This window comes from Archocentrus centrarchus, chromosome 24 (genome assembly GCF_007364275.1).
Source record: "Archocentrus centrarchus isolate MPI-CPG fArcCen1 chromosome 24, fArcCen1, whole genome shotgun sequence".
Taxonomy (NCBI): Eukaryota; Metazoa; Chordata; class Actinopteri; order Cichliformes; family Cichlidae; genus Archocentrus; species Archocentrus centrarchus.
In genome coordinates, this window is record NC_044369.1 from 34,610,325 (window position 1) to 34,634,506 (window position 24,182).

Below are 24,182 nucleotides of genomic sequence, written 5' to 3' on the forward strand. Positions count from 1 at the left end.
AGTGATGCTGATGTTCAGCTGCGTTTCTCCTTCAAACCCACAGACTGAACTGACGGGAACATTTTCTGCAGCTCGGAGCTAATCAGAGCTGCTGCTCTCCTGATCAGGAATAATCTGGGACCCTCATCCTCCGATGTTCATATCAGTTTATGTAACTTTGTGGTTGTCTTCTCCTCTGTTAAACAGCAAATCGTGTTTCTTCTGAGAAATATGACGATCTGTGGTATTTAAACAGGAGTCGGAGGTGGTTCAGTTTTCTCTCAGTAACTCTGCCATGGATCACCTGCAGGTGATTCCAAACGCTGTCGTGAGGCTGTTTACGACCAGTCAGATGGTCTCATATCACCCCATTGCTAATCCCTTTGGTGGCTCCTCGTAGCCTTCAGGATCCGGTTTACAGCGCTCATGCTGGCCTGCAGGGCAGAGCTCGGGGAGGCTCCCTGTGAGGTCAGTGTGGACACAAATACCTGGGAGTGCACATGGACAATAAACTGGATTGGGCTAAGAACACTGATGCTCTTTCCAGGAAGGGCCAAAGTCGTCTCTATTTTTTCAGGGCCCTGAGGTCCTTCAACATCTGCCGGGCTGTGCTCAGGATCTTCTATGAGTCTGTGGCGGCGAGTGCCATCCTCTCTGCTGTTGCATGCTGGGGCAGCAGGCTGAGGGTGGCTGACACCAACAGACCCCACAAATTGATCCACAAAATCAGTGATGTTGTGGGAGTGGACCTGGAGTTGCTGATGACAGTGTGGGAGAGGAGGATGCTGTCTGAGCTGCAGGCCATTATGGACCATGGCTCCCACCCACTCTGCGACACAGTGATGAGACACAGCAGCACATTCAGGGCAGCAAAATGCACCTCAGAGCACCACAGGAGGTCATTCTGTGTCCATCAAACTCTATAACTCCTCCCTTAATAGGTGACACTGTGGTTCAACAGTGTGATTTATTGTACATACGTGTAGATATACAGTATGTTCCAAATTTAGATTTATTATCACAGCCACTGCCTTAACTGTAGTCATAAGAATTTACATGAATACACTCAAATTTATGTCTTTGGTTTTTATATTTTTGTATGTTTTTAGTTTTAATTTATTTAAATTATTAGAGTGTTTTTATTCTATTCAGGTGAACACAGACTGATGGAGGCTTGAAAATTCCTGTTGTGAAAACGAGAGCAAACAACGTCACAGAGTTTTTAACACGACCAGAATGAAAGGTTCCTGTGAGCCTGGTCCCCGGTGTCCTGCGAGGAGCTGGATGGAAGTGTGTTTCTAATGTGTGTGGAGCACTCAGCAGACTGTCCTGGAGATCAGAGCTCAGGCCTGCAGACTGGACTTTCTACAGGCTCCATCACTGCACCTTCTCATCTGCAGAGCGGTCCTTCAGGGCCCCCACCACCCCCACCATGTGTTTCTGTTCGGCACCTCTGGGATTCCTTACAGATGTTTGTGTGTGCGTGTGTGTGCTCACACTGGTTGTTCTTCAGTTGACTTTTACCTGCTAAAAATTGACAAAAAAAGGTTAAGTTTATCTTTAAATGCGAGCTTTTATTTTCGTCCCCTTTCTGTAGCAAACAGATGAAATTCTTTATTGATTATTGACTTAATGGGTCTGACAGTCGGGCACGTGACCGCCCCCTTTGACCCGTCCTCTCGCGAGAGGTGACGCGACTCTTCGCGAGATCCTCTGCAGCAACAAATCGGCTCAGGATCTTGGAGACAATTTGCTCGTTTCTGCGGTAAGACGCTCATTAACGACGCGCGTGCCCGGCGCGCGCGAACACGGGGCGTGTGCCGGGGCGTTGGGAGCGTGCATACGCGCCTGTGTGTGCGTGCGTGTATGTGTGGAGGTGATGATGAGGACGTGCGTGTGGTGAATGAGACGGAGGATGGAGGAGGATGCAGCACGGTGGCGGGCGAGACGCGACGTGCACGCGCGGAGCTGGTGGTGTGGCTGGGTCGCGCGGGTGTCCGGTTTCCGGTGTGTTCGGGTCAGTTTGATGTGAACACCCCGCCCCTCCTTGTGTGAGTGTGTGTGTGTGAGTGTGTGTGTGTGTTAGGTTCAGTCTCATGTGCAAGTGACCTTCGCTGAGGTCAGGGGTGACGTGCCCAGGTGAACCTGACTTCATGTGACATCACAGGGTTAAAGGACACCTTCAGTTTTTCAGGTGCAAATGTCAAACATGCCACTGTGTGTGTGTGTGCGTGTGTGAAAGACACTGAGCTCAGATGGTGATCATTTAAGTCTTTTATGAGACAGAAAGCAGCATGAATAGCGCCCCCTGTAGGAGACGCAGTTCCTCTGGTGTTCACCAGAGGATCCAGCAGTGTGTGGTGGAGTCAGAGAAGAGTGAGCGCCATCAGGCTGCTTTGGCCTCAGGCATTTATCCCTCTTTTCCACCAGTACCTACTCAGATTGGTTCGATTTCAGTTGTTTTCCATCACAATTGAGGGCCACCTCAGCAAGGCGGCTGTGAGGTCATATGTATGCGACACAAACGGTAGCTCCGTCTAGCTTCCTCTGGAGTCTTGCATTAGCCACTGAGCTCAAAAACTCAGTGCTGCTCAGTGTGGAGCATTTTTCTGGTTTGTTTGTTATGAAGGAGGCTTTCTCGTGACTCATCTAGTGACATCACTGTCTGGCCAATCAGTGGCATGCGTTCTGTTGATGTCACATTTTCGGGTCGACCCAGCTCTCTTGGAACCGCGGCTGAGTAGGTGCTAAAAAAGCACCTGGTACCAGGTACTGCCACCTAATGGAAAATCCTAAAAACTGAGCCAAGCCAAGTAGATATCAGTGGAAAAGTGGTTCTGGTGATCATCACAGCAGATCATCTGCCTCCATCTCACCCTATCCCTCCTCTGCACACGTCCAAGCCATCTCAGCCTCTTCTGTCTTGCTTCTACTGACTTTCATTCCTCTTCTCTCCAGAGCATCCCTCCACCTCTCCAGGCTCTCCTCCACCTGCTCCTTACTCTCACTGTAGATCACAGTGTTGTCTGCAAACATCATCACCCACAGAGACTCCTGCTGACCTCATCTGTCAGCCTGTCCATCACCACTGCAGAAGGAGGGGGCTCAGAGCAGATCCCTGATGCAACCCCCACCACACACCCCACCCCTGTGTCTCTGTCCTCATCTGTCCTCGTGTAAGCGCTTTGAGTGCTCATACTGAGTAGAAAAGCGCTATATAAGAACTAGTCCATTTACCATTTACCATCTGTGTCCTGCTCCACCCTCACAGACTTCTCTGCCCTCCTGACTTCCTCGTGCAGGACCACAGTTCCTCTCTCAGCAGCCTATCATCTGCTTTCTCTGGATCCACAAAGAGTCAGTGCAGCTCCTTCTGACCTTCTCCATACTTCTGCATCGACACTCTCAAAGCACACATCACCCAGCTGCCTGAGCCTCTCACACACTGAGTGAAGGTGGTTAAATTTATGAGTGTGTACTGTGATGATGAATCCAATAGACCATTAGAAAAGTCCAGATTGAGGTACCGGCCTGAACCTTACCGGTATCGAGCCGTTGAACCTTGTTGCGTTTGTGTGTTTCAGACGGGGTCATGGAGGTGTCGTCGCACAGCCTCTTCCTGCTGCAGCAGCTCAACGTGCAGAGGGAGTTTGGCTTCCTGTGCGACTGCACCGTCGCCATCGGAAACGTCTACTTCAAAGCTCACCGCGCCGTGCTGGCCGCCTTCTCCAACTACTTCAAGATGATCTTCATCCATCAGTCCAGGTGAGGGCTGAGAGTAAGCTCTGTAGCTGAGGATCAGGTCAGATACATGCTGTGCTCGCTGTCATGTTACTGTAGAAGTAAATGTTATCTGTCTGTAGGGCCTTTAGAGGACCTACTGATGGATAAAATCTGTACTGCTTCACTTTATACACAAAGCAGTATCAGGATCATGATATTATTTGGACAGCTGGCCAATATTGCCTCTCAGGTATGATTTTAACAGAGATGAGCATAGACAGATGCACGTCCAGCAGGGGGCGACTCCTCGGGCCCTGGAGTCCCTCATCCCGATCCCTAACCCTAACCTGATGAGGGTCATACGGAATCGAACGTTCGTCCAGGAGGATTATCCAGAGTGTGCTGAGCATATGTTCCTCAGTCAGAGGAACGTCTGTCGCAGCACAGCCTGCTGTTAGCCAGCCAGCTTTGCTGCGTGAATCTGCAGAGCATTCACTTGTAATCTGAAACTGTGATGCTGTAACCAGATCAGCCTCGGGAGCTTGGATGAGTTTAGCAGACCGTATCTGCCCAAGTCAGGATTTTACTACACAAGCTTGGTCTGTTTCAGGAGAAAGATGGGTCAGGGTCGGATTTGATCTCCAAAAACTAATTGAATGTTAGAGTGTTAACTACACACCTGCATCAGCTACGAACGGAAACACGATGAGTGAATGTCCTCACAGGAGGACGGGACTCCAGCCCCCGCTCGCCTTCAGCTTCCACTGCAAGATGTCTGCAGGGCCAGGTGGGGACGAACAGACACCGTTCACAGGGCGAGCACCTTATGAGCTTTAATTAGATCTTTGGATCATTCTTTTCTTTGTAGGTGACGATTGGTCACCACTGGACTTTCCAGGCTCTGGTTGCGTAGGTCCGTCGGAGGTATCTGTTGCTCCCATTGGTACTCTCATCAAAGTTTAGGAAAGTTTAACTCTGGACCCGCCCACATTACATTACTAGCAGCTAATTGACCTCACCATTTGATGGTCTCTGGTCACTGCCAGGAATCTCTGAGTAATCGTATCTCGAGCTGAGCCAAACAGTGAGTAACTTTGAGGAAAGGATGCGTTTGATTTATAGTGCACCAAAAAACAAGAGCACTGTACTGAGAATGAAATCTAGTGTTTTATCCAAATTATTTTGCTTTATAATGGTTAGATGCCAAAATCATAAGTGGAATTAAAATCTGATCAATCACCCCTTAAAATCAGTTTGAGACTAGAATAAAGGAGCAGCACCCCTGTGATCCCGATTCTGAAGGTTTGGTTGTTGTTGGTCATGCTGACCTCGTGTCTGTGTGTGTCCTCAGCGAGTGTATAAAGATCCAGCCCACGGACATCCAGCCAGACGTCTTCAGCTACCTGCTGCACATCATGTACACCGGCATGTGTCCCAAACAGCCGGTGGACCAGAGCCGGCTCCAGGAGGGCATCAAGTTCCTTCACGCCTACCAGCTGTGCCGCAAAACTGGCGAGGGGGCCACTGAAACTGCCAACAACGTGGTCCGCATGTCCAACCTCTACGGCATCCAGATCTCCTCCCAGCTGGCCAACAAGGAGGGGCCCGGTGTCCCCAAGACCACCACGGTGTCACGTGGGGCTGAGGACGGGCGGTCCTCAGGGCGAGGGGGGCGGTCTCACTCCCAGCTGTCGCTCGCTGTTGGACTGGAGGGGGTCTCTTCGGACCATCAGGCCTCTGCGCTACGCAACGTCTGCTCTGTGGCATCTGGAGACGATTCGGACATCTCAACAACTCGTGTCAAGCAGGAGCGGTTGGAGGAGGAGGAGGATGGCGAGGGCGAGGAAGGTCCGGGGGCGGGGTCTCCAGTTCAGGACAGCAGTCCCAGTCAGGGCCTCCTGTTCAAAGATCGGCCCCTGGTCCTACTTTGTCCTCGCTGTGGAGAGCGCTGCTCCTCCCCCGAGGGCCTGCGGGAGCACCTGTTCAGCCACGCCCTTGACCCCGCCCGTCTCATGGAGGGGCTGTCGCAGGGTGGTGAGTTGGACGCTGGCTTGGAGGAGGGCCCTCCAGGGGCTCAGGAGCAGCTGGATGCAGGATGTTTGGAGGAGGCACTCAGGCAGAGCCAAGCGCTAGCCAACCAACTGGCCGCTGAGCTGAGGAGGAGCCGAGGGGGTGGCGGGAGCGGAGGAGGGGGCAGCAGCCCCGCCCCCTCCATCCTGCACTCACGCAAACGTAAGATCGCCTGTGCCGTCTGCAGCCTGCGCTTCTCCCACAAGAGCCAGTTGCAGGAGCACATGTACACCCACACGGGCAAGCCGTCCCGCTACCATCGCTACAACCGCCTCTGCAGCCAGCTCTTCCAGGCCTCTGCCAACTTCTGCGAGGGGGCCGCCGAGCCTGGGGGAGCCTCAGTGGGCACCCCCGCAGTGCTCTCTGAGGAGCCCAACAGGGACACTCAGGACAATGGCAGCTCCTGCTACTCCCTGGACTCAGAGATCTCCCAGGAGAGCGTGGATGGAGTGCCGGTCGAGTGATGCCATCGGGAATGAGAGCTGTGACTGGACGAAATGGGACACCCTGAGGGTGGTGTTCTGTCTGAAGGGTCCGTACCTGTGTGTGGGGGTGTGTGTGAGTGTGTTTAAACTGGTCATGTGATCATGACGCTATGAGGTCACCAGCTGATAGGTCGGACTGTTTGATGAGTTTCAGCCCAGAAACCTCAGAAGAATCTGACTGATTGATTGATTGACTGATCAGGAACTCTGTTATGTACCATCAGTTGAAGTGTTTGCTGGTTTTTCTCTGGACTGCTGGAGATGCTATTGGACAATTCATTGATTAATCAGCAGAATAATCAGCAGTTATTGATCAGTCCTAACCTCTGACTAATGTCACTTCCTGTCAGTCATTTCACTGCTTTGTGTTTCCTTCTCTGAAAATGAAGCAGCAGAGACTCTAAACCTGGAAGCAGCCGACAGTGAAGTCCGTCTGAGACTGAGAGGAAGAGGAGGTGCACGCTGTGATGTCAGAACCATCATGGAGGTCGGGTGTGTGTCAGTCTGATGGCGTGAAGCAGAGCTCAGAGCATCATGACAGTCTGCAGCTGCATTCTCCACAAACCACGTTTCTGTTTCTGAACTACGAAAAGCTCAGAGATACGATTTCTGTCATTTGGTGGTTGTGTCAGTCTTTTGTATGAAGTGTGATCTAAAAGTTATGAGACGAGGTCTAAAAAATCCTGGTCTTAAATCTGGCAGATCTCACGTTCAGGATCATCTTCTCCTGCAGCGCTGGATGTGTTTCTGGATCTCTCAGTTCTCCTCCGGCCGTCCACGTTGTTCTTTGTGTTTTAGATTTTTGTTATTGATTGACTTTTTTCTTTCCCTTCACCTTGCTGGGTAGGTTTAGACACTAAAAACTGCTCAGTTAGGTTTAAGATTAAAACACCTAACAGTAAACCTGCTTGGAAGTGACCGATCGTTTGGGGCACCTTGTCCATAATGGGCGTGTTATAGTTTCCTTAAGCGAGTGTGTTTGGGTCTGACTGACGTAAAGTTCATCGTCAGACCTTCCTGCCCTCTTAGTGACTTCAGCCAAGTATAACAGGAGCATGTGTCTGCAGCTGAAACACAATACTCCCCGCCTGCATGAGCCTAAATGCCAGCAGCTCAGATAAAACAGCAGCGAGTGACATCTTCATTTTTAGGTGTTGTGCGAACATTGTGTTGGTGTGAAGTGCTGTCAGTGTGACTGGCAGATAAATTCACAGTACAAAACCCCATGAATGACGACACATCAACTTATTTATTCAAGCTTTATTTTCTGTGCACACCTGGTCAAGAAAGTTCATCATGACGGGGTTACAAACAAGCAGGAAACACAGGACAGAGTGCAGATTAGAGGAGCTGTTGTTCTGCAGGTACAGATTCCTTTGTAGGAGCATTAAACATTCAGCTTGAGTCTCTGAAGGTTTTTCCAGTGCTGCTGTACTGAGCTCTGAGTGTCCTGAAGTTTAGACAGCGTGTAAATAAAAATCTAGCAATGCAGTGAAAGCTCACGCTCCAAACAGCCAACAGGATGAGGAAGAGGAGTTACAGCAGCTGCAGAAACCTGCTGTCAGAACTGACCCGAAGCCACAGGGTTCTCTGCCTTTTCTCCGAGCTCTCTTCGTCTCTGTGGAACAGACCAGACTGATCACAAACTGCCACAAGCTCGCCCGACATTTCTGTCAGCTGGTGAGGAGAGCCCTCAGACTGTGGGAGAACCTTAGGTTTGATATTTTTAGTTCAGGTCTTTGCGCAGACTCTGTAATCCTGCTGAGCGCTCTGAGACCTCTGCAGAACCTCAGACTTGGTGTGAACGCAGGCCACCTTCAGCACACTCAGCTCTGATCACCACAGTGAAGCAGAGGCTGACGGTAGCTCTGTGGGCAGGTCTGAGGTCTCAGCACGCTCAGTGTCAGCGCTCAGGCTTCCAAGGAGATCTCACAGCAGCAGCCTGGAAGCTGGCCGCCCGGCAGGAGGACCTTTCACGTGGGATCAGCCAGATTTAAGTGACATCAGGTTTCTCATGGACCTGCTTCCTGAAGCTTCTTCATGCCTGTAAACTCAGTGAACACTTCTCTGCTCTGTGCTAAAGTCAAGTCAAGTCAAGTCAAGTTTATTTATAAAGCACATTTAAAACAACGACGTTGACCAAAGTGCTGTACAAGATCTGTAACCCCAAGGACTATACTAAATAAAAATAAAAATATATAAATAAATAAATAAATAAAGACTCGGTTCAGATACAAAGGTCAGGGTCAAAGGTCAAAGTAAGACCTTCGCGAAGGCTGAAGAGCTGCCACAGCTTCAGGCTGAAAACACAGTGGAGTTACCTGCAGAGACAGCGACGGTCTCTGGACGCTGGCTCCAGCTGTTACCTTTCTAGCTTGATTTTTGGGGTTCTAACTCAGTCTGAACCTTCACCTTCAGCACTCTGCTGCCAAAAGAGAAGATCTGAATGTTCTGGACTCATCCTGTCTCTGACTTTTCTTGATTTTCTGTTAAATACACGAGGTCACAGAGTGAGATGTTTAATTTCCTATAACAAGGTAAAAGTCGTCCCGGTGAGAAAAAGCTCCAACTGCTGTGACTGCTCATCTTAAAGCATCAGGAGGTGTTGCCCCTCAGCAGGCTTCCAGAAGCCTTCCAGTCAGAATAAAGTAAGAGCTAAAACACAAACAGAGGGGCTGCACCTAGGCCTGCTGTCAGGTACAGAAGGATTATTATCAACTGTGTTTCATACAAAGCTGCTCTCTTAGAGTCCACAAATAAAAACATGGAGTTGAAGGGATGACTTGCAGGTCTTTATCCTCCATGGAAGGAATCCTGATCATGTCCTCCCAGCAGGAAGGAGCGTTCAACTTGAGTCTGCAATGTTAAAGTCAAACTTCTCCACATGTGCTGGTAGGACCTCTGGAGGGCACTCTTACACTGAGTCAGGACTCCTCCTTCAAACAAAGACGCAAAGAGTCCAGGTGATGGAACTGGTTTCCAGCAGACGGTTTCTCCGTGGGCAAAGAGCAGTTTCTGGTTTAACTTCTGGTTTTCTCTTTTAGATCAGAAACAAAGAAAGGCACAAAAATAAAGACAGGAAGTACAGCTGGGAAAAGTGTCAATCAGTGAGTTTTGACCCTCAGCGGGTCCCAGCGGACCTCCACAGGGGCACACTTTTATTTTAAATTTTAAAGAAAGTTTTAAAAATATTCAATCTTTTGTATATTTATTGTAAAACTCTGGAAAAAATCTTTAAACAGTCTAAAAAAATAAAAGCCAACAAGCACAGTTTTATTTTGAAAGAGTTACTGAGTTTGAAATATTTGTTGGAATTACCCTGTTAAATTGTACATTTTATTTTGAAGGAGTTCCAGTCTGTTGCAGTTTAATCCTTTTATTTTGAAGAGGTTACCATCTGTTGACATTTTGTTTTGAAGGAGCCAGTTTCAGTTGCAATTTAAAATGTCATGTTGAAGGGATTACCGTTTGTTTCATTTTAAAACCTTTATTTTAAAAGAGTTACATCTGTTGCATCTTAAAATCTTTATTTTGAAGGAGTTACAGTTGGTTTCATTTTAAACCGTTTATTTTGAAGGAGTCTTAACAGGATGATATTGGTGGAAATTGGCAGAATGTTCCTTTAAATTCCAACCTTGGTCTCTGCTGTTCCTTTCAGTTGTCACATGGCCAGTACTCATTGATAATGAGGTGTTATTGATTATTGATTGGTGAATGTGTGACTGTTGTGCCGTCGTCTTCTGTCTGTGTTTGCTGTAAAAATACCAAACAAACAGGAAGTTCAGTGTTGACATGTTTTTGTACGTGAACGCGTCTGTTTTTTCATGGATAGATCAATGAAGTTTTGTAAATAAATGTTTTTTTCCACCAGTCAGGCTGCAGCTCCGCTGTTGTTTCCTAACCTGATCAATTAAGTAATAACTGTGTAAAATCAATCAAATACTTTAATGGGAAAAAAACAGTCAGAACACTCATATTGATTATTAATTAGATTATTGATTAACAAACTAACCAAAGCTACCAATGTGTATTTTTGACATCAGTGGTTTATCACAGAGACGATTATTGATAAATTACCTGTGGATTGATGAATTGATTGTTCATCAGTCTGCAGAAGAGCATTTTTGTCCTCTGACAGCTCCTGACCTGCAGGTGTCAGCAGAGAACCAAGCAGCCAGGTGTGCACAGAGGCATTCTGGGAAACTGAGGCCTGATGGCAAAATGCATATTGAGTTGAACTGAAAATAAAACATCCAGAGAAGATTTTATCAAACATTTTGCTTAACAAATCAAAAGCCAGCAGTCTGAGAGCGAAGTGCTCTGTTGGGGTGATATGGTACTATGAGGTCTTTGAGATAAGATGGGGCCTGATTATTCAAGACCTTGTAGGTGAGGAGAAGGATTTTAAATTCTATTCTAGATTTAACAGGGAGCCAATGAAGAGAAGCCAATATGGGAGAAATATGCTCTCTCTTTCTAGTCCCTGTCAGTACTCTAGCTGCAGCATTTTGGATCAGCTGAAGGCTTTTCAGGGAGCTTTTAGGACAGCCTGATAATAATGAATTACAATAGTCCAGCCTAGAAGTAATAAATGCATCAATTAGCTTTTCAGCATCACTCTGAGAAAGGATGTTTCTAATTTTAGAAATATTGCGCACATGCAAAAAAATCAGTCCTACATATTTGTTTAATATGTGCATTGAAGGACATATCCTGGTCAAAAATGACTCCAAGATTTCTCACAGTGTTACTGGAGGCCAAAGTAATGCCATCCAGAGTAAGTATCTGGTTACACACCATGTTTCTAAGATTTGTGGGGCCGAGAACAAGAATTTCAGTTTTATCTGAATTTAGAAGCAGGAAATTAGAGGTCATCCAGGCCTTAATATCTTTAAGACATTCCTGCAGTTTAACTAATTGATGTGTGTCATCTGGCTTCATTGATAGATAAGGCTGAGTATCACGATGATAATGATGATGATGATACTTTATTGATCCCACAATGGGGAAATTCCAGTTAACAGAAAACCCATCCAAGAAGACAAACAGAACAAACATGGGGAGATAGGTGAACTGTGGCCATGCTGCCCCCCTTCTGGAGGCGCTGCCATTAAAAGACAGAAACTATAGTGAAAACATATAGGGATGAGTGAGGAAAAAAATCATCTCATACTTTGTATACATACACACATACACAGTATGTGTGATAGTGCAGAAACATATAGCATGGGAGCACTAGGGTGGGGAGGGATGGACAGGGGAGCCAGTGGAGGTGGGGGGTGGAGGGGTGGGGGGTGGGCTGACTCAAACTCCCTCCTCAGCTAACAGTTCTGATAAGATGTAGAGTTCATCAGCGGCTAGGTCAGGGAGATCAGTCCAACACAGGTCAGAAGAAGACAGGACAGCGGGGGGGGTAGAGCATCTGTTTACAAACATCCCAGAGACAATTTGATAAACAGCAGTCCAAAAAATGCAGTTCATCCGAATCTTCCTGGTTCGTTCCTTCGCCCTGCAAAAACAGATACATACATCTCCAAGATCTCCCAGATATACAGAGTCTGAGTTTGAGTCTGTACCCTTCCCGCGTTCCCATCATAAGCAACCTTACCAAGGCCAGACAGCTGCCTAGACTTCCTTAATTGCAACGACAAGCCAGGTATCTCCAGGTCCAATTCAGAGAAACCCCAGTGTCAATAAGCCAAACGTGTGTGTCCTCCATTGACAATACGGCCAGGCACGTCATCTTCCACACCACACAGGAATCCATAACGTAGCCAGCTGGAATGTCAATTAATAAGAGGGAATAGGGTTCTCATTCCCCCAATCTCCTCATGGTGAAAATTTGATCAACACAATGGCGTTGAGAGACCAGCTGACCAGATCCATAATTATAAATTCCAGTTCAGAAGCTGTGTGAAGAGAGGCTCTAAAGCAGCAAAGCAGGGGAGAAAGGAAGGGCTGGGAGAGAAGAAAAGTGCGACCGTCTCCGCTGAGAGCTGAAGAGAAAAAAAAAATCTGCATAACAATGAAAACTGATGCAATGCTTTCTAATAATACTGCCTGAGGGAAGCATGTATAATGTAAATTGGTCCTAGCACAGAACCCTGTGGAACTCCATAATTAACCTTAGTGTGTGAAGAAGACTCCTCATTTACATGAACAAATTGGAGTCTATTAGATAAATATGATTCAAACAAAATCAAAATGATTTATAGTTTTAATTATCTTCAGACATATGAGCAAAGAAAAAGCTGTATAGACAAGCTGCCCATCACAGATAACAAAATCCTCCCAAAATCTTGTAACGTCCCTCTGCAGCCACCTGTTTAAAACTGACTCACAATTCTCAGTGTTTCCACTGATATTTCTGTTTTCTGTTAATAACTTATCCTTGCAAATTACAATCCAAAGATCTTTCACTTCCTTTTTAATCTGTATATTACACCTCACATTATCACATTATTTTATGCCCAGTGCTTTGGACATGTGGTCAGTCACTTGAACCAGGGGCCTGGTTCTCATTTTCCAAAAACAGGGTGGTGTCATCTACCAGCTGACTTATTATTATCTGTTTACCATCACATTTAGCCCTTCACTGTGACTGTTTTTAATCAGAATAGACAACAGCTCTGCAGCCATGATGAACAACTGTGGTGAGGTACTGCATCCTTGCTGCGCTCTAATTTTGAGCAGGTGTCGTGTCCTAGCAAAGCAGAGCTATTATATAACACTAATACATTTATCCCCACTGAGGAATCCAGGTAATTAAACCGTGCTTCATACTCAGTATCACTTCTTTCTTCTCTATGGATTCTTAAATGACAAGGTTCTTAAATTCTTCCAGAAGAGCTGATAAAAACTATGTTCTTGGCACTGAGCATCTTATCAGCATCATCTGCAGAATAATCTGAGGAGCAAATTTCTTCTTTTTTTCTTTCTTTGCATCAGTGTGATTAAACATCTGTGCTGTCTGCATTTCTGCACATGACTAAAATATGATGGCTTTTTCTCACCAGCATCCATTTGGGTCTCAACCTTCTGAAAGCTGTGCTGGGCTTTCTCAAGATAAACTCATGTGAGTTAGACTGTACCTCTATCACTTAATTTTCCTCCTGCATCTTTAGTTTTCCTTTACAGCAGCACTGAGTGATGTCCCGGAATAAATTCCTTTCATATTCCCATTTATTCCTGTTCAGTTCCAGGAATTTTTTTTACCAACAGCTGAGTCCTTGCCTTCAATATCTCTAATGATCTCATTTTAATGCATTCATTCTTCACTCCTGTCCAAACATCAGTTAAATTATAATCACTAAAAAAGTTCTCCTTCCTGAGTGAGGAGGCCCTCGGTGCAGCCTCCGGCCTCCTCTGTGGGTCCCTTCCTGCTCTCACTCTCTCCTTTCCTTTGGTCAGCCCCTCATTTCGCCTCTCCAGACATTCTGTGTAGATTTCCACGTCCTCAGTGTTGATCCGCTGAACAGCTTTCATGAACCCGGCTAGCACAGAGTTAGCTTGTTTACCTGCACACTCGGGTCAGCTAGCTGCTCTTGTTTCCACAGTTTGAGTTTAGAGCTGCCTTTGGTGTGGTTGTTTGGAGACACCATCACCTTCTTCCACCTCTGCTGCTTTCACTTTCTTTGCTGCGGGTGTCTTACTCGGTGTGGATGGCGCTGACCCGCTCATCATTACCTCTGTGATGTAGTCGTGCTCAGTTTGGTGGCTGCTGCCTCTCTACTCACCATATGTTTGTTGTGTTTAGCAGGTGTGATTGCCTTTGTGCCACTTATGTCAACTTCAACAAGCTCCTCAACCCACCATCATGCACCACCCACAACCTGGATCAAGGTTCCCAACAGCTTCCTGTCAGTCTCACCTGTTGGGCGATCTGATTGGTCAGCGTGCTGTTGCTTAGGGACAGATGGATGTATTTTTGCCCTCCATTGCCATAGAAACAAAAGCTGCTGAGCTTCTCCTTCACATGTTTAAAAATAGGCTCAGAGGACAGAGAGCCTGCAGCAGATCAATAACTGATCACTGATCAATGATTCAGCTTTTTAAGGGACAGTCCCACAGAGATTTTATTGGCTGCAGTCACAGAAACAAGCAAACAGAACTCATCAGGTCCAGTTTATTCATCTCCAGACTCTGTAAATTTAGATTACCATCCAAGTAAATCTGAAAACACGCGAGGCTGAGAGCAGTGAAATATTACGAGGAAGTGAGACCCAGAGGAAAACCCAGCATCTGTGTATTCTAAATAAAGACCTTTCTTTGGTTGAAGCTGTTTTCTGCTGCTCAACTTCGGGGGTGCAGCATGCTGGGAGAAACTCAACCACCGAGTACACACGATCTGAACACCCTGAAAGACTTCACACAGACACACAACTCAGTCCATGAGCCCCTCAATCCCTCTGGATATCAGCCTGGATATCACGGGGGTGGCTGTGGCTCGGTTGATAGAACGAAAAAAAAATGACCTATTTGATTTAATAAAAACGGGAAAAATGAGGAACATCCACCTTCTTGGAGCATGCTGATTGGCTGTGTCTCCCTTCATGTGAACACTGCAGCCAATCAGTGTAACCCAAACTGGCACGTCGTAAATGTTCTCGTCTGTATTCACAGAGGAACGCTGGGACGCTGACAGATTCTTGAAATGTTTTGGTGGGCGGTGGATGGTAATCTAAGGCTACGTTCACACTGCAGCCTGAAGTGACCCAATTCAGATTTTTTGTGAAATCTGATTTTTTTGGCGTGGTCGTTCACATTTCCAAATATGCCACTTAGATGCGATCTGTGTGTGAACTGCAAATGAACCTAAAAGGGTCCCGCATGCGCAGTAGAGGACGTATTAATGTCACACGTAGAGAGCGTGCTCAGTGTTTGTGGAAGTAAGTTTGTTTTTCTTCCTGCTTCCGCGTAGCAGGACGCAGAGTAGTGATGTTTGTCGAGTATCAATGACGTGCAGGTCGGATGAATGTGACCTGGCCGTACAGGCACAGGTCGCATTTGAGAAGATCAGACCTGTGTTGATGAAAAGATCGGATACAGGTCGCATAAGGGCAAAAAAATGGATCTGGGTCACTTCAGGCTGCAGTGTGAACATAGCCTCTGATTTCATTCCCAAGGCCTCAGGTCAGAGTTCACCTGTGGCTGCGTCACATATCGACCTCAAACATCATATCAGCGCTCATTAATCGATGAGAAAAGAGATCAAAGTAAAGAAACAGTGACCTCCATTCAGTTCAGATTGAGCATCGCCTCTTCCTGCTTCCAGTTCATCAGAGTTAAAGCCTTCATAGACATTTTAAATGGATTCATATTCAACTGGTGTCCAGCAGAGGCAGCACTGAGTCAGTCCCCATAGACTCCCATGTTAAATCTTCCAGCAGGAATAAATATGTTTACAGCTGATAGAGAAACTGCTTTGGTCTCTGTGGATAATCTCCCCCTTCATTCCAGCTGGGGAGGATGTCTCTATGACTCAGCAGTTTTAAAGGTTGCATTATTAGGGGCGTGGCCTCTTTGACTGACAGGTGGATGGTGACACGTGGCTGTAGCACACTGAGCTGTATGAGTGTGTGCTCTCTGTGAGGACTCTGCTCTGATTGGACCCTCTGATGACACAAACCTGATTACAGGACAGAAACGCCATTTCCTGCCGCTCTCCCCCAGGGGACATCGCTGCCCCCCCCCTCCCCACCCACCCACCACCACTTTATTGAAAAAGAAATCTGTGTAAAACAGAAAACGCCAATCAGTGTGGTTGCTATGGAAACTGGGGAGGTGCAGCAGCAGTGGCAGCGGAGGAGAGAGATGAGCTCGCTGTTTCCTGAAGACTCCGAGAGAAACAGATCCGATCAACAGGAAGCAGGCAGGTGAGGATGTATCTATTAATCTCTGATCCTGTTGACATCATCACTGCATATCTGATGACGTCGTCACCCAGTGAGCAGGTAGTTTTATTATCTGAGAGGAGGAAGTTTGTTTTTAAGGCAGCAGGTTATCCAGCACTGATCAGCTGATTTAAACTTCCTGTCACTGTGAGGCTGAGGTTAGACACTGACAGGAAGTGTTTGGATCAGACTGTGAGGAGGAGGTCCCTGAGTTTCACTGAATGACCTGAAGCAGAAGGAAGCTGATGGCGAGCTCCTCAGAGGTGGATGTCAGCCAAAGTATCCCAGAGAGCTGCAGGCCTCCTTTCATTCTCCGTGGTGCTCCGTGCCATTGAGAATGAAATTATGAAGATGTGAGCGGTCAGAGTACTTGAACACAGACCGTCTCAGAGTTTATTTCCAAACCGAGTTAAGCTGACAGCCGTGAACAGCCTGCTGATGAAAACAGCCAGATGCTTAAAGAAGGACCAGTTAAATGTTCTGACTTACCTGCCTTTAGGTGTTCAGCTGATATTTGTTCCCTAATTACAGCTAAACCGTCACCGCTCGCTCTCCTCCCACAGCACCTTTCTTTCTGAGGTTTGAAGAGCTTCATTTTGACCTGCACACCTGTAGCCCACAGACTCAGGTGTGCGGATGCGTCTTTCTCTGTCGTCCCGGCAGCACAGCGTCTCACAGCTTTGCTGCTGGAAGTCCAGCTTTCTCCCTGATCAGTTACTCATTTTCAGGATCAAATGCTTAGTTTTCTAAAATATTGATTATGTAATAAAGTTGAGGATTTCAGACGTTTGAGTCGGATTGATGTGGTGATATTTTGTTAATGCCCTGGTTTCTGTCTGAGAGACTGCCAGGGAAACAGCGTCTGTGTGTTTCCTGTTGAGCTCTGATTAAATCTGCGTGTAATGAAATGATGACAAGTTTTATCCTGAGAGCAGAAAACATTTCAGTTTAATAACCTGCTGCTCATGAATCAGCTTCTCTGTCTGCAGGTTTCATCAAAGGCCTCCAGGAAGCCCAGAAAACATTTAGCTTTCCAAACCATGGCGACAGCAGGTGGAGAGGACACTCGGCGAGTGGAGAGGAAGCTGCCGCTGGGAGCCAGCACCGGGAGCGAGGGCGAGGACCCACCTGAGAATGGGGACAACAAAGAGGAGATGGAAAATAAAACCACAGCGACATGTTCGGCCGCTGCAGCACAAAGAGAAGCCAAGCTGAAAGAAGACAGCAGTGTGGAGGGAGAGGCTCCACCCACAGGAAACTGCAGGGGGCGCTGCAGAAACAGGAGGAGATGCAGGTGGTGGAGGAGGTTCTTCTCAGAGCTTGTTTGTATCAGAAGGCAAACAAAGAAATTTGAGAAAAGCTCAGAGAAGCACCAAAATGACGGCTCAGTTCAACCAGAGGGGGCGCTGCAGGAGAATGAAGAAATGTCAGAGAAGAAGATGTTTAACAAGAGGGCGTGGCCGAAGTTCAGAAAGTCCAGGACGTCCTCTGATGAGCAGAGGGAGGAGGAGCGAAGTGATGGCAGTGATCATCTGCTGAACATCCAGAAAAAACTGCGCAGGTTCCTCATCAGAAAGAAGCGCCCGCAGGAAGACACGATGGTGGTCTCAGAGGCTCAGACAGATGCTGTGCAGGCGGTGCAGGTGGTGGAGATGGCCGTTGAGCCAGTGCAGGATGGAGCTGCAACAGAAAGTCTACTAAAACCAACAGCAGGAGAAATGAAGGAGGAAATGATAGAAGCTGAACCAGAAACAGCCCACAAGGTCGATGACATCACCGCAGGTGCTCCACCACTCGAAATCAAAGTCGAAGTCGAGGTCGTTTCTCCAGAGAAAGTCGAGGTTTTCTGTGACTCTGATGGAGCGGGCCCGGACTGCCATAATGAGCTCCTCATTTCATCTGAGGTTTTAGTAGAGGAGACGGCATTCCAGACCTCCTCTGAGAACCTTCAGGCGCCAGTGAACGGCCCCTCCATTCGAATTGAGCTCTGTCCTCAGGAGGAAGAGGAGGAGGAAGAGGAGTGTTGGGAGGCCAGCTCTTCCTCAGCGAACCACCTCCTTCTCCTCCACCTCCTCGGCTTTGACCACAGTGAGCGGCGACTGCTTCAGATGGCTCGCTCACTGGTCCGAGCTGCCGTGAACGCCGCTGTGGATCAGCTGACCAGAGAACAGCAGAGCATCTCCAGCTGTGTCCAGAGAGATCACGCCTGAAGACCAGGTTCTCAGATCCTGACCCAGCAAGCTGCAGACCTTATTCACAGCACACACCCTGGCTGCTTCTGTTTCTGATATGCTGAGCCGACCTCTCTGCTCTGATTAAGGTCTGCGCAGATATTTACTGCTGGAGGAGACCAAACCTGGACCTAAAAGAGGACGCCAAAACAGCTGGATGATCATTCAGAGCCAGAGGTTTCTCTCAGCAGGAAAATGATCAGCTGATCAAGGTTAAAAAGTTGACTCTGCCTGAGAGTCACCACTCAGGGTAAAAACAAGTTCACAGGTTAATGAGTTGTTGATGAGCGGCTGCAGATTCTCCTCATGAGTTATTATTGATAATAATTGATCTTTTCTGAGTCAGCAATGTTAACAGCCCTTTCTTTCCAGCTGCTGGAGTTTCTTGTTGGATTGTTGCAGCTTTAATGTGTTCAGTGAATAGTTCAGTCAGCAGTGATGAGTTTTTAATAAATATGACCTTCCTCCTCTCAGGCATTCGCTCCTTTTCCTCACACCAGTTTTAGTAATGATTTAATAAAAAATATTTCATGTTTGTGCATATATATATATATATATATATATATATATATATATATATATATATATATATATATATATATATATATATATATATATATATATATATATATATATATATATATATATATATCCAAGAAAAAAAATTATGGCTGTTTTTGAGACTGAAACCAGCTGCTTTAATGAGGCCTTCATCACAAAGGGCAGACAGGTGAGTGTGAAGAAGAGGAGAAGAAGATTTTATTTAAAGGTCAGAGCAGCTGGAAGTGATGTGTCAAAAACTAAAGCCCACGGAGCAATGAGCTGAACTCAGATTTATTTGAACTGATTTTCAGCAGCGTCTGAAGTTTTACGGCTGCTCGTCAGACGCTTCTTTCATGAGCACAGAGTAAAACTATAACCACCGTTAACTGAAAATGAGGCTCTCGCTGAAATTTGGCATTATTCTCTCTATATCAAAGATAGATAGAGCTTCATAAACCTGCATTCTCTCTCACGGCCTCCTCTGGAGATTCTGGACGCATCAGTCAGATTAGGGGACAGGTGTTCCTCAGCTACAGACATCTTTTATGTCCAGTTATTTATTTAATTTGTTCGTTTTTTGTTCTTCAGGTTTTTGAAAATAAACACACAAAGATAAACGAGTTTGAATGCTTAACTTTGTTTAAAGTTCAATATAGTACAATTAAACTTCAGATCTACAGATTATTTACACGATGAAACCTCAGACATGTATTTTAATAATTAATATTAATGATGCGTTCGGCCAATAGGCAATTCATCGATCCCTCTGAGATATCTGATTAGTTTGTGTTGACTTCAGTCGGCAGCGGAAAGCAACTTGTCTGTTTCCGTAACAACAACCCCGAGGTTGAGCTGCAGATGAGTTCAAAGGTCACAGCCTGAACACAACATGAACACGTGACCTGTTGCATTTGAGAACATTTATGTAAAGCTCGAGCATGTCAAAGGTTCAGTTTTTCACAATAAAAGTCCCACTGTGTGTCTGTTTTCCGTAATTGAATCCAGACTGAAGAGACGGGAATCAGCAGGAAACTCCAGGGTTCACATCTGTTTCAGACCCAAAGCCGAGGTGATGCTGTGTCCTGTGACACGAGGGTGATGAGGTTCATAGGGAGCAAAGTTACTTTGATTGTGTTGTTTGGTTTATATGAGTCACTGTTACTGACAGATGTTTTATATGAGATGGTAAAAGATTTTTATTAAAATGAAAGAGAAGGAAGAAAATAAATTCTGAGCAAAGAGCGGAGCATTGGCAGCTTCAGCGAGCACAGCGTGTCCTGCTGCTGTTACGTGAAGAAGCAAACAGAGGAGGTCAGAAACCAGAATTAAGACTAAAGCAAAGATGAGTTCAGCCTCTGAAACAGGAAGTGTTCCTGTTTTAATTTTGAAGACATCATCTCTGCAATGGCACTGTCCACCTGCCTGACAAAAAAACAGACAAAACACACAAAAACTGTCAGAGTTATAGCAACCTGAAAAGCGTTGTTCCAGCAGATCCCCATGTTTAATCATTTATATCTCCTTCAGTTACACCCAGGATACTCCGGTACTCACCAGGGTTCACTTCTAAAGAAAAAACTGAACCCTGGTTTAAAATATGAAAGTCTGAGCTCAGCTTTACCCGTCAGTGTCGATGTTTTATCTCCTCGACTTCAGGAGGAAACGCTGAGCGCTCTGCACCGTGTTCTGAAGCAAAGAAAAACCACGAGGAGAACCGATTAACCATCTGACCTGCCAACACTCCCGTTTTTCCGGCTTTCTCACAATTTTAAGGCCATCTCCTGGCTGCCTCCAGTTTTACTGTTTTATGTTTTTTCTTTATTTTCAATAACTGGAATTTGAATAATTGCGTATGTAAGTTTTATGTGTTTGTGTGTACACAATTTATCAGATTGTCTATGAAACACACACACTACATGCAGTTTCAGATGAGATCCAGATCAGCTGATATGCAGATGATGTACTACTGTACCTACAAAATCTGTCATGTTTTTTTTATTGTTTACACTCCACAGATAGACATGCACACACAACACATTAAACACCACAAAAAGTAATGAAAGTTGTGTTTGGTGATTTCTTTGTTGTTTCTTTGTTGCTTCTTGGCAGTAAATCTTATACCATTGTAAACAGGATTTACAATGGTATAAAGCCTGTTTACAGTGCCAAACCTGTGAGGAAAATGCATTCATGGGCTGAGCAGCAGAGTTGAGTATGTGGGCTGTGGCCCTGAAAAACTTCTCTGTCAAACAGCAGATTCTGATACTGACTCTGTTTGGTGTTTATTGGATTGGATGATTGAAGTGTGAAGAAAGAAGACATAGTAGCAATATAACAGTTTATCCATGCAGGAGCAGGAGCAGTGTGTGGTTCTTCCACATGCTGCAGAAGCAGGAGCCTCAGCAGCATGTGGAAGAACCACACACAGCCACAGCAGCCTGGCCCGTCCTCCTCATGCTGGTCACCAGCTCGGTCACACACTGCTGTGGAATGGCATCACATTCTTCAACCAGCATCTGTCATCAGTCTGCCAGTGTGGTTGTGTTGGTCACTCTGGCACCAACAGCTGATCCCACAGTGTTCAGTGGGTTGAGGTCAGGACTGCAGGCAGGCCATCCCATCCTCTCCACTTCCAAATCCTGGAGCTAATCACCGAAAAACCCGCTCTGTGGGGCATGTTGCTTATAAATGTGGCTCCATTTAAGAGACATAAACAAGCTTTCCAAAAGTCTGAGATTTACTAAGAGAAGCATCGTTACAACAAAGAAATAAACACAAAAAATCTTTGAGATTTGAAACCCTCTCAGCCTGTCCACTTTATTTTACCTGGTTCTGATAAACCTCTGAGCCCTTCACCTGTTAGAACACAGTGTTCTGATTGGGCGACTGCCATGAATGTCAGTCTGAGAGAACAGAGCTTTTATGGAGAAGAAACGACGTTCCAGTTTGAACCTGTTTAAGTTTTTATCTTTTGTGGAAATAAAATTTATTTTAAAAACATCTGAGTTTTTAATTTCATTTAAATTTCTTTTGAATCTCATAAATATCAAATCCTCTAAACTAAAACAGTAAAATTAGATAAATTCAAAAAATTAAAATCACCTCCATGAGCATGGCCACCGTCATCGGCCCCACCCCTCCGGGAACAGGTGTGATGTATCCTGCTCTCTGACTGGCTGAGGCGTAGTGAACGTCTCCAACCACCCGCTTACCACTGGCCTTCGTCTCATCTGTTGCAGGGGTCAAAGGTCACAGTGAATTATTTTAAAAAGTTTCAGTCTAAGAGCTGAATTTGATTATTGTTTATGTTTTTTATTTTTGACTGCAGGAAGTCGCAGGTTGTTTTAGGGCAGCCCACACTCCCAAGACTGTTTCCATGGGAAAGCCCTGCTGGCCGGGGCTTTGTGTTGATTTGTTAAAGTAAATGAAGAACAACAGCTGCTGCTCTCTCAAACATCATCATCATCTCTGTAAGCCGCTGGTTATTTAGCTGCTTGGAACTGAGGTGGCAGTCAATACTGGTCCACACACAGGAACCAGGAAGTCAGAGAGGTTACTTAGGGGGCGCTCTTTAAAGGACAGTGCAGTATGGAAAGGTGCCTCTCGTACCAGGGACATGGTTGATTCCACAGTCAATGACCACCGCGCCCTCCTTCACCCACTCTCCTCTCACCATCTCTGCTCTGCCAGCCCCCACCACCAGGATATCAGCCCGGCCCACCTGCACACAGGAAATGCATCTTCACTTACAGGAAATATCTGCTTGTTTTGATGTCAGCTGCAGATGCTGGAGATTATGGGAGCAATATTATTAGTATTATTATCCACAGCATGTCTTTTTTTCTCTCCCCTCAGCCCAGCTGGTCACAGCAGATGACCCCCCCTCCCTGAGCCTGGTTCTGATGGAGGTTTCTTCCTGTTAAAGGGAGTTTTTCCTTCCCACTGTCACCAAGTGCTGCTCATAGGGGGTCGTTATGACTGTTGGGTTTTCTCTGTATTATTGTAGGGTCTTTATCTACAATACAAAGCGCCTTGAGGTGACTGTTTGTTGTGATTTGGTGCTATACAAATAAAATTGAATTGAATTGAGGTTTAGTGAGCTCAGCCTGGATTCCTTCAGGAGCTGCTTGGTTTTCATATACTGGAGGATGCAGCACAGCTGGTTCAACTTATCTATGATTTTAAATATGATTCTGTTTGGAATTTTAGCTTTCAGTGTGCTTGAGATCGTTTGAGTTCAGTTTTTACTCATTTCTTTGATTATTTCTCTTGTTTAATAATTAGTGTATGTTGGGTTTTGAGCATAATTGAAGAAGTTCAGAAGAAGTTTTACAGTAAAGACTCAGAGACTTAGAGTCAGGCACACATCCTGTCTCAGTGCCTCCTCTGAAACTGTCTCCATTTCCTGTGTGCTTGTGAGTTCTTTTGTTTGCTGGCCTGTTGGATCCTGTTCTCAGGATTTTAATAACTGCTAGGAACTGCCAGTCCTCATGAACCTGAACAACGAACATTTCAACACACACTGTGAGACCTTCATAAAGTCCTGAAGTGTTCAGTGAAACAAATGTTTTTGCTTTAATTTGAAATCCTTCTGCTGAAGAAGATAGAATCAACCTGTGGCTGGCTGTCATCACCTGCTCAGGTAGGTCAGGTGTCTTTGAGTGGCAGGTGGTCACAGTGGCATGGTTCCATAGCAGCAAGTCGTGCATCGGAGCACCGACGATTTTACTGCGACCGATCACCACCGCGTGCTTCCCCACCACGGACACGCCTGCAAAGGAACAGGAAGTAATGGGTGAAAGGTGTTTAATGGAACACACAGTGATGATGTTTATGTGTCAGATGAATATGTTACTGGACATTATCCCATTTTTATCCTGACAAAGCGTAGATAATAATCACTGCTCATTTATCACACACCAAACTGTGTATCTCCTGCTGCAAATCATTAAACCTTTAAACAGAACAGTGGTTTTGACAGAGGCAGCGGGGACCCTGAAGAGGCTTGCGACAAAGAAGACGGGACCCGTCTGATGGCTTGTCTGAAGGCCAGCGATGTAATAGATGGGCGACACTGGACCCTCAGACTCAGGCTCACGCCCAGGTGGCGTGGGGACCTCAGGCTGTGACTCGGGTGGAGAGGGGGTGTGGTGAATGTGTGTGTGTGCAGATTACAGTGTAGTGTCCAGAGGGGTACCCATGATCTTTCAGCTGCCTTCACTATGCGCCGCAGTCTTCTGTTCAAAGGCTGTGCAGCT

General features: G+C 46.1%; 2 protein-coding genes across 4 annotated transcripts in view; one reads left to right on the forward strand and one right to left on the reverse strand.

Moving 5' to 3' along the window:
- The first annotated feature begins 1,710 nt into the window (after positions 1–1,710).
- zbtb25 (zinc finger and BTB domain containing 25) lies at positions 1,711–10,127 on the forward strand. Of its 2 annotated transcripts, none has more exons than XM_030721355.1 (3): positions 1,711–1,744; positions 3,564–3,744; positions 5,054–10,127. In XM_030721355.1, exons 2-3 carry the CDS (start codon positions 3,572–3,574, stop codon positions 6,234–6,236), a joined length of 1,356 nt encoding a protein of 451 aa, XP_030577215.1. In that variant the 5' UTR covers positions 1,711–1,744; positions 3,564–3,571; the 3' UTR covers positions 6,237–10,127. The 2 variants fall into 2 exon arrangements, with proteins under 2 accessions (XP_030577215.1, XP_030577213.1); XM_030721353.1 differs by lacking the exon at positions 1,711–1,744 and adding an exon at positions 3,331–3,434.
- A 9,430-nt stretch (positions 10,128–19,557) lies between these two features.
- LOC115774202 (C-1-tetrahydrofolate synthase, cytoplasmic-like) overlaps positions 19,558–24,182 on the reverse strand; it is a 29,683-nt gene continuing 25,058 nt past the window's right edge. The window contains exons 8-12 of one of the 2 annotated variants that reach the window (XM_030721360.1): positions 23,559–23,695; positions 22,534–22,645; positions 22,027–22,154; positions 20,546–20,610; positions 19,558–20,342 (exon numbers count right to left, since the gene is read on the reverse strand). In XM_030721360.1, the coding sequence (XP_030577220.1) occupies positions 20,563–20,610; positions 22,027–22,154; positions 22,534–22,645; positions 23,559–23,695 (425 nt within the window). In that variant the 3' untranslated portion in view covers positions 19,558–20,342; positions 20,546–20,562. Of the gene's footprint in view, positions 20,347–20,545; positions 20,611–22,026; positions 22,155–22,533; positions 22,646–23,558; positions 23,696–24,182 lie in introns of both variants that reach the window. The other variant, XM_030721359.1, reaches the window with a different exon arrangement.

What these genes read in the sequence shown, in the direction of transcription:
- zbtb25 (XM_030721355.1), top strand. Translation starts at nt 3,572, where the DNA reads ATGGAGGTGTCGTCGCACAGCCTCTTCCTGCTGCAGCAGCTCAACGTG. An exon ending in ATCTTCATCCATCAGTCCAG is followed by an intron (nt 3,745 to 5,053) that starts GTGAGGGCTGAG and finishes GTGTGTCCTCAG; the next exon opens with CGAGTGTATAAAGATCCAGC.